The following is a 10,145-nucleotide window of genomic DNA, read 5'->3' as shown; positions in this document are numbered from 1 at the left end:
TGAAGGAAGGACATAGGGAAGAGAGAACTGACTTTCTCAATGGTACCCAATGGTGCAAGTTCAAGGGCTCCTGGTCTGTACCACATCTATAGGGTCATTTATTTCTCTTTCAGCTTTTAATTACTTCAGTGCCATCTTCAGTGCTAGAAGACTGTCTGTCTTCTTGCCTAATAATTTTGGGTAGCATGAAATTATTTATCTACATTTAAAATTTTCACTTCTTTTCAAGTATGATACCCACTTTAGGAAACACCAACTCTGATGTTTATTTCCTTAGAGTGTTTCTAGCAACATGTGCTTATTGTAAATAACTGAATTATTTTCTAGGGTGAGTAAGTTTCAGCCTCTGTGTTGGCTCATTGAGAACTTTAGATTTTTAGTCATTTACTTATAAATGTTCAATGAAAAGTTTGGTTTTTGTATGAGTTTTGATTACTACCAAAGCAGATCCTGAGACCAAAAATGACTTCCTGTGGAGATGAAACGAGGGAGAAAGTGAGAGGGAAGGAGAAATGGAGGAAGGGAGGGAAAGAAGAGAGGTGGCAGGCGGAAAGTCAAAGAATGGTAAGAGAGGTGTCAGGTGCCCCTGCGGGTGTGTGGGTGAGTGCTCACCCCTGGGCCCCTTTTGAGACGTTGTGTGCAAGCAAGCAGCGCAGGTACTTATTTCCCAGGTCCCACCCTTCACAGGTTGTGTGTGCTATGCCGGCAGTAACTCCTCCCATGCACAGGGCATGTTGCTGTGGGAGTGTGCACAGGGATTGCCCACCAGAAATATTTGTGAACCCAGAGAGGGCCAAGGAAATACGGAAAGACCCTCATGGGGCTTGCCATTGTCCCTGCATTTCAGGCTCCAGTGGTCAGCGTGCATCGTGTGAGAGACACTTGTTACTGCTTGAGCATATATTTGTGGAAGGTTGACCTGTGTGAGTGCAAGTAGACCAGATCTGGTCTTATAGGATAGGAATCCAAAGGGAAAATGAAGACCCTGGAGGCTATTCTTTCCCCTTAGATACAATTCCATGCTAATCCCTCTCCTTTTACAAGCAGACGGAAGTTCAACTTGCTTAGATCCCCTATCTGTGTTCTCAGCACATCGTCCTTAAGTCACTCTGTCTTGGCTTTCTCAACTGTAGAATTAGGGATCGAAACATCAGGTTTATAGGAATGTTTAGAAGGCAACGCACGTTATCTTACAGCCTAATTTTAGCTTTTTGCTTTTGTCCAAGACTCTTAGGCACACATTTTGTTTTCTAGCAAAGCTGACATTGTCGTTAGCTGGTTTTAATGATAGTTTCACACTATCAGGCCTCTTTTGCTACGTTCTTTATTATTTCTGTCAGGGAAGGGTTTCAATTAAAGTGTACACACTTGGAGCACAGGCACATGGGGCTCCTGCATGGAGAAGCCCCTCAGACATGGGGGGACAAGCCGGCCACTGCGATGTTCTCACCAGTGATGAAGCCGGAGTCTGGGGAGCACAGGAAGGACACAAGTCCGGCATGGTCCTCAGGCTGTCCCAGTCTGTATGGAGAGAGGAGAGGGGAGTGAGTCTTGGTGACAGATTCCCCACAGCCCCTGGGCTCCCATGTGACACTGAAATCGAGGTCCTGCAGAGATGAGGAAGAGGTGCAAGTGAAATCCTGTGAGGTCTACGAGGAACTGCAGAGGCCATCCCAGGGGGCATCATCAGATCTGGGGGTAGAAATCTGCAGAAGTTGCTCTGTGATTTTCATACTTCAAAAACCTTCTGTGGTCATGTTAATTCAGCCACAGGGGACTCTGCCTTGCCATAACCTACCTCTGTAAACCGAAAAAATGGTTGAGATGGTCTATTAAGGCCTTGTCTTCAGTGAGCTAAAGAAAAGGTCAAAAGGTTAGTGGTGCTTTTGCAGATGGATCACATGGGCTGTACATTATTCAGGCTGTGTGTCTAAAGGGCTACTGGGAGACACTATGACGTGGCCCTTGACAGAGGACTGAGTCTTCATCTGCAGTGGATCACAAAAGCTTGGACCAGAACACCAGAGCAAGAGCCAACAGGTCTAAGTTTGAAAGTCTTGGTCGATGGGGTGAGGCCTTCCAGCAGTAGTTACGCTGCTGCACAGTGGGGTTGGAAGTGTTGCTGGCCTTAGACCTTACCACTTTGCTGAACGCCGTTTCTATGATTCCTGGTACTAGGCCGTTCACCCGGATGTTCTTTGGTGCCAGTTCCACTGCCAGAGTCTTGGTGAGGCCCAGTAGGGCTGTTTTACTGACACTGCAGACTCCCAGCTTCTGTGGATCCAAAGGGAAATAGATTAGCAGGCTGGAATGAAGACAAGGAAGAGTCAGTTTAATTTCCTAAGTTCTGACCAGGCAATCATCCATGTACACTTCCTGATTGTTCATTAAGTCTGAGAGATAATGCCCCAAAGAGAGGGCAAGATGCTCCCATTAAATAAATTTATATAAAAGACAAAGTCTGAGACCACGGTGATCACTTTCGTACACAAATAGTCCTGAGGGAGCAACTGTGAAACTGATTTTCCAGATGAAAGGAGGGGGAGTTTTTCTTACCCAATGGGGAGCCACAGATAGTCCTACTTACAGTAACTGGGAAATAGGCAGCAATGGAGGAGACCAGGACCACTGAACCTTGCCTGGGAAAATGAAAAGCGGGTAGGATGGGAGCTGAAGAAGGTTACCTCATGTGACTGAGAATGAGAATAGCTGGGGCCTCGTAGAGGGATTTATCTTCATTTTCCTTTAAGCTTTCAACTATCTCTCTCAAATTATATTGCTAGAGAAGCTATCTCTGTGTGGACTTGGTTTTTTTAAGAAAAAAATTGAAAGTAGGTTACATTTATTGAATGGAAATAGCACTGGCCAGTCACATTTTCTGTCTCTTCTTGAGATAGTTTTGGTAAGGGGTATAATTTTTTAAAAAATGTTTATTTTACAATGATTTCAGTTTGTTTTTGGTTAGTTTCTGTTTAACATTCTCTTTTTATTGCCTTTGGGATGTCTAGTGGTGCCTTTTGTCTTTATTCCTGATAATAGTTATTAGTTTTTGCTTAAATAAATTTTTGGTTCTCTTGACCCTTGCATTGTATTTTGTTTCCTTTTCTATTGGGTTCTGTCTGTATTATTTCCTTTCTTCTACCACTGGAAATTTAACTTTCCCCCAGAACATTTCATTTAATATAGACAGTATTATATTCTGCTAACCACTATTGTTTATAATCTTGAAAAGATATAGTTTTACTTCATTGTCTTTAAGAGGGATTTAAGATGTGTACTCCAAGTCGAGCCGTTGAGATGAGCACCTGTGTGCAGTATGCTCTGGTTTATCTGTCCTACTTCAAACAATATTTTGATTCCCAGCTTTCCCCAGAACTATAACCATCATACTAATATTCTTCCTAGCACTATAAACTCAGTCAACAAAAATGAAGAATTTAGTGAAACATGTCATTGTTGTCTAATTAGATTAAAAACCTTTATGTGTGTGTGTGTGCGCGCGCGTGAGTGCGCACATGTGCTTGTGCATGTGTGTGTGTGTGTGTGTGTGTGTGTGTGTGTGTGTTGAGGTAAGGTCTTGCTAATTTGCCAGGACAGCCTCAAATTCGAAATCTTCCTGCCTCAGCTTCCTGAGTGCTGCGATTACAGACAGGTACTACCATGCCCAGGTAAATAATTTTAATTTGATTAAACATTCTGGTTTAACTATCTTTATATTTTAACTGCAGTTACTAATGTATTGGGATTAACATCTAACATTCAATTCTGTGATATTTTTATTGCACCAGTTTTTTTTCCTTGTGAATTCTTTATTCCATATTATTTTTTCTATTTTAACTTCTTCCCCAGGTACTTTGTTACGTACACTGCATACTCTGTTGCCATTCTTGTAGCTGTTATTCCAGAAAACAAAACAGGCTTGTTTAGCTAATCAAAGTTTATAATTAATTTTCAAACCCTAGCTCAATAACACGAAAATCTTATAACAGCTCCATTTCTGTCTTCCTGATTTGAATATTATTCTTTGCACACTTAGCGTTTTTAACCCTACAAAAATCATTATTGCTTTTTACATTAGGTATTTAAATTTATTCATATGTTAGTATTTTCTGTGTGTTTCATCTTACTTTTATGTCAGATTTTCCACATGGGGTCTTTTGTTCTTTCTGCCTGAAATACATACATCACTTAGAATGTCCTTTAGCAAATGTCTTCTGCTTAGCAGAACTGTTGTGAACATTAACTGACATGATAAAATATGTCAATTACTAAGAGAAGCCAGACTGCAGAGGTGCCCTGAATCAGAACAGGGGCCTAGGCGGAGCAAACATAGCTGAACACCAGGGACCCAGTCCACATTCCAGCTGGGTATCTAGCTCTGCTGCAGGCACACAGGCCACAGTACGTTAGGGTCATCATCCTGGATCCTTATGGCTCATGCTTCTACAGCCCAAGACAGGCCGCTTCCATTTCTCCGATTCTAGGACAGCTGTGGGAACTCCAGTCTCTCTTTCTGTGCAGCCCTCATCTTCCTTCCTGCTGAGGCCTTGCAGGGACTTCCCAGTCTTTCATACTCGATCTATTTCTTAGGCATACTAATGGATTGAATTCTGTGATTTCTTTAGGTGACCCATAGTCTGAAAGCCAAGCTGTCACCATTCTTGCATCACTGCCAACTAAGCTTGCTTCGCAGTGGGAATGTCTAACTCAAAACTGGACCTTCTTACTCTTGCTTCCCAGCTTCCTGCTTGATAGGAAGCATCTCCCTCTCTATTCCCCTTCCTTAACCCTCACCCTCTCCCCCTCTTCTCCATGTAGGGCAGCAGCTATCTCAGAAGGGGGGCTGGTGCCTTCACATTGACGTCCATGATTTGAAATTAAAGCAAAAGAGAGGCGAAGGTTAGACCACAGTCAGTCCAGTGTTGTCACTGGGTCAGGAAATGAACCAGGTGAGAATGGAGGGCTGATGCCTCCGCCAAGGGAAACAAACAAGGAAAAGAATTCTTTCCTTTCCTGAGCTCCATGTTTCATGACTGGTTTTATGTATATTGGACACGGCCTGCAGACTGGGAGCTCCTGAAGAGGGCAGATATCCTCCACCTCACACACCGGGAATTGAGGTTCATGGAGTCTGGGCCCCTGACCTTGCTCTGTGCTAATGAGTCTGTGATGGGCAGGGAAGGGGAGTGGATTGGATAGGTGGGAGATGAAGAGCAGCTCTGGGTGTGTCAGTGGAGCTGGAGAGTTACGCGAAGGGGAGAGTTAATCTCGCCACCTCCCTGCGCCTCCCCCAGTTCTCACCTTGTCCCAGGTCTCCTCACTGCCCCCCAGGGTACTTCCCACCAAGGGGTTGACCCCTGCTGAGCACACCAGAAAGTCCACGCTCCCACAGCGTTTCAGAGCCTGTAGGTGAGAAGAGGACCACAGTCAAGGACGGAAAGGTTTGTGTGGCAGTGAGAGGTGATTCCCGTTTGATATCTGTGGGCTATGTCTGGGTCAAATCTGGGAGAGGAACAACTCCAAGAGAGGATGGAGAACCATTCTCTCTTAAGAGCTGGGTCCTGAGTCTGTGAACAATAAAGGGTGAAATTTCACCCATGTTTCTTTTACTGTGTTTCCTTTTAATCCTAGGCACTCTTGGCTACCAGTTTCTTAACACATCTCTCCTCTACTCTGTTTCTTGGAGTGTCACACCACATCCCCATTTTCCTGAACACCTAGCTCTGACTGAAAACCGAAATTCCCTGTAACAACATCCCTGTCCTACTCAGTCCCCTCTCTGGAATCTTCCAGGAGGGCCTGCCTGGCTGATACTCAGCAGGAGACGAACGTTCTTCTCCACCCCAACATCTTGCTCCCTCTGTGGTTTTTCTTTGACTAGGTCTGTTAGAGGAGTCTGTGAGCTAACTACTCAGAAGCTGATGGACAAGCAGTTGACTTGATTCATGTGATGGAGGCATTAGCTTCTTTTCCTAGTGTGGTCATACAAGCAGACTCCCCACATCCCTGGCTATAACTCCTTCTATGTCCTTCACCATGGTCACCAGCCAATCCCGGTCCTCGGCCTTCCCCACGTGGCACACGGTGCCCGTCACGCTGAGCCCCTCCCCCTTCAGCGTGGCCACTGCGTGGTCCACATTCTGCTGCTTCCGGCTGCTGATGACCACATGGGCTCCGCCCTGGGCCAGACACCGGGCGACGGCGAAGCCAATCCTGTGGGTAAAGAGACCGGGAGGATGTGACATTTCAGGCTTGGGCTGAGTCCTACTTTTTAAAAGTACGTTTGAAGTACACAATGATTACATTTATGGTGGGGAGTTGGTACATGCATATAGTACATCTCTTTTTCTTTTTTCTTTTATTATCTCTCCTCTCCCTGCTCCTTTAAACTCTTGGTCTTCTTTCCATTTGCAAAAGCCCCATTTTTATCATTTTTCCTTTGAATTATTTTTTTTCTCACTCCCTTTCCTTTGCCTTGCTCTTTCCTCTCTTCATCTCTTGTTCCCCTAGCCATTTGAGTAAAAACAATAAATTTTTCTCTACTTCCTATTTTCTTGTCTTCTGTTTTGCTCTTTTGTAACTATAGTTTTGAATTTCTCTTATAAGAAAATCATTCTATATTTAATCTTGTGTGTCTGACTTATTTCACTTAACACTATGATCTTGAGTTGCATCCATTTATCTATGAATGCCTCAAGTTTATCTCTATGACAGAGTAGCTCTCCATTATGTATTTATACTATATTTTCCTTATCCATTCATCTGGCGATAGACATGTAGGCTGTTTCCAAAATTTAGCTATTCAAATTGTGCTGCTATAAAATGGGTATGCGTGTATCTGTAATATGTCTTCAACTCTTTCAGGAAGATATCTAGAAGGGCAATAGCTGGGTCAAATGGAATTTCTATTTTTAATTTTTTTGAGGAATCTCCACACTGACTTCCATGGTGCTAATTTACATTGTCATCAACAAATGACTTCTTTCTTGCTTGCTATATTTCTCACCCAAGTTCCCAAATGAATTTTCTCCCCTAACCCAGGTGAGCTAACATCATGCCCTGCTTATGGGTGGTAAGATGAACAGAAGATATAAAGAGGGGATACATCAGCCCTGGGTGTATTGGACCCTCTGTGTACTATAACAAAGCTTGGCCTCACCTCCTACTGAAACTACTATGGTGACAATTTATTCCCAGATCCTCAAAACTTTGATCTGGTTTGCAGCTATGATCTTAGAGCTTCTTGTCTCAGTGCTGAGTGCTCATAGGCATGCAGCTTAGAAGGATGGGGTTTTTATGTAGCAACAGAGGGGAAGACAGGCAGCAATGTAGGAATGGCTGATGTGGCAGATGGTTTTAGAAATGACCACTTGCTTACTTTTATGAAACCCTTGCAGGTGTGGGACAGTTATTTTTAGGGGTCAGCTTGCATAATTTACTGTGTGCCCCTAGACCCCATGACCGTTAGCTCATCCCAGCAACAGTGCACCCCAGCAACCAAGGCTAAGACCCTGATTGGCCCAGAGTAAACCAATCAGTGAAACAGTTAAGTTTTAGGGATCAGCTTTCCCTTATGAGTACAGTAGCCTTTGAGAAGCTCCTTTTGAGTTCTTTCTGCCATGCAGCTTGCCGCTTGGCAGCTTTGTCCTTACCATTGCGATATTATAAATAAACCTCTCTTGGCACTGCATACATTTCTGACTTCCTCATTCTTCATGGACCTGACCTCCTTATTTTCAGCCAAAGGGTTTCACTTGAGGCAGCACTGCCCTACTCCTTCATTCTGAATCTGAAAATGGAGGGTCTTTTCACAGGAGACCCCTAGCTCCTCAGATCACCGCAAGATGCTACAATGACCTTATGTAGTATAATTATTGACCAATGAGTTATGAAGCAATGGCTGGATTCCTTCTCCCTTTCCCTGTTGGTTGCCTCTAAAATTCAGTTCAGGATTCTTCCTGGAACTGTGGACCATCACCAGAGGGCCTGTTGTGGGGCCGTCTTGGTAATACATTCTGCACTGGCTGGATCTGGTTTTCCTGTTTCTTCTCCTGTCCCTTTTCCCCCTCAGCATCTCATTCTCTGGTGCTTTGTATCAGCTACTGGGGCTTCAGCTTTGAAGGCTTTGCTCTGTGGGGACCAGGCTAAGCCAATGTGGTCAACAAAAATCAAGAGACTGTCACAGTTTCAGAATTACCAAAGAGTTGCTCTCACCCAAGCATGGATCCTGTGACCACTGCGATTTTGTTGGCCAGTTTGAGCCCATTATTGGTCCCACTGCTGGTGCTTCTCATGAGGCGTGGAGGTGCCAGAGGCATGAGACTCTTCAGGGTCAGAGGTCGAAACATGGAGGTTTCTGTTTGCTCTTCCTCTTGGTGAGCTCAGTCCTGGGAGTGAGGCCTTACAATGGCAAACAACTCCAACAGCAGTTGCTGCAAGTGCAGAGGCGAAATGGCATCTCCTTTGTGTATGATAGAGCTGGAATGGTCCAGAACTCACTGAAAACTCAGTGCCTGCATCTTGAGCCCCTCTGATGAAAACTCTGATGAACACAGAATTTCTTATATTAAACTCTCCTTTTAAACTAGCTAATATGGTTTTTATTATCTGGAGTCAATCATAGCATATACACATAGAGGTTCAATAACTTTATTCACTGAGACCCTCTAGAAAATGAATGGATAATTCACAGGTTTGTTGTGAGAGGACCAAATAAATTAAGAGTCAGGTGTAAAAGGACTTTGCAACCTGTAATCTGCCTTCATGCAAGTTACTTTGTGGCTGCCAAAGGGTGATAAGGTTTATCCTTTAATCCTGTGGGTTTCTCCCCTCTAGCCTTGGGACACACCCCATGCCCTGCTTACAATGTTCTGCACTGGCTGCTTTCCCCCTCTAGCCTCTTCTCCTTCTAGTTTCATCTTTGTTTTCAGCACGTGAGGGGAATCCTTTGTTCCCTCACAAAGTTTTTGGATTTATTGTCTCCTCCATGTGACATAGTGGCCCCATTCTTACTTCTCTTGTAACATTTATCTCACTAATTCTTAGGGACCATGTTGGACTCACACTTTCTACAAGGTTGTCCTTATTGCTTATTGGTATTTGTTGAATGAATGAATAAATATATGAGAATATTGTGGCAGTGATATAATGGTTTCCTCATGTCCTCACTAGGTCCATGGGTCAAATTCATTAGTTCCAGCAAATCAGACTCTTTCCCCAATCTCTCAGTTGTGTCAGTTCAGCTCTGGTCATAAAACATTTATTATAAAGTAGCCATTCTTGTCTTTAAATGCTCCCTCCCTGGGTGGTGTGAGGTGTACAATGTAAACTTGCGATTTCCTGGTATGTAATTTAAGATCTTCTCAAATCTCTAAGAATGGATAACTATGCACTTACTTCCCTTATTATAGCACTTTGATTTTAAGGAAATGTTAAAGCAAATATCAAAGCAGATAAATGCTTTTAATGCAAACTTTAAAGCCAAAGATCCAGCCATCTATCACACAATTGGCTTTTAGGACTCTAGTGGTCTGTACATGTTAAAACATTCACTCAAAATATAGTAGTTCTTGGGCTGAGGGTTTGGCTCCGTGGTTCTGCTGCCTGCCTCGCAAGAGCAGTTCTATTCCTGATACAAAAAAAAAAAATCTGAAAAAAACATGTAGTAGTTCTCAGATTTGGGGGACAGCATGGACTATATAGTACTTGGAAATTCTACTCTAACCCACTTACTAGGTGATTGTGAAGGAAGTACCGAATGGAACCCAGAATAAAAGATGGCTGTTCAGCAAGTTAAGATGTGATATCAGCAGCCTGCCTCTTGAGCCACAGGACCTGGAAGATTGCATGGAATCATACATATGTGAGCTAATGAAGATCTGTGTAGAATCTTTGGTAAGTCCCTCAGAGGGTCTTAGTGCAGAATTTTAGAATTCTGGAGCAAGATTATGCTAAATGCAGCAAAGAATAATATTTCAGAAATTAGTCCTAGTTCTGTGGTAGAGACTAAGTCACCATACAGTATGAAAGGATAGCATACTAAAGCAGCCCAGCCCATCATATCATATATAGTGTGATTAGATTAATTCACTTCTGTGAACCATAAAGTTAACAGGACCCAGGAGCAATCAGGAAGTGGTGCAACA

The 10,145-nt window shown here is 43.4% G+C and overlaps 1 protein-coding gene across 1 annotated transcript; it reads right to left on the bottom strand.

The window, feature by feature from the left end:
- Positions 1-1,315: 1,315 nt before the first annotated feature.
- On the bottom strand, positions 1,316-8,348 carry LOC104871782 (dehydrogenase/reductase SDR family member 2, mitochondrial-like). Its single transcript, XM_033765306.1, is given in 8 exon segments — positions 1,316-1,521; positions 1,799-1,854; positions 2,140-2,274; positions 2,588-2,639; positions 4,795-4,873; positions 5,304-5,403; positions 6,036-6,213; positions 8,215-8,348. Coding segments are annotated over 8 exon segments (846 nt in total). The 3' UTR covers positions 1,316-1,409.
- Positions 8,349-10,145: the final 1,797 nt, after the last annotated feature.

Source organism: Fukomys damarensis, unplaced genomic scaffold (genome assembly GCF_012274545.1).
Source record: "Fukomys damarensis isolate Sample0158 unplaced genomic scaffold, DMR_v1.0_HiC HiC_scaffold_17, whole genome shotgun sequence".
Lineage (NCBI taxonomy): Eukaryota > Metazoa > Chordata > Mammalia > Rodentia > Bathyergidae > Fukomys > Fukomys damarensis.
The sequence above is the reverse complement of the archived record's forward strand: the minus strand, read 5'-3'. Positions and strand labels throughout refer to the sequence as shown.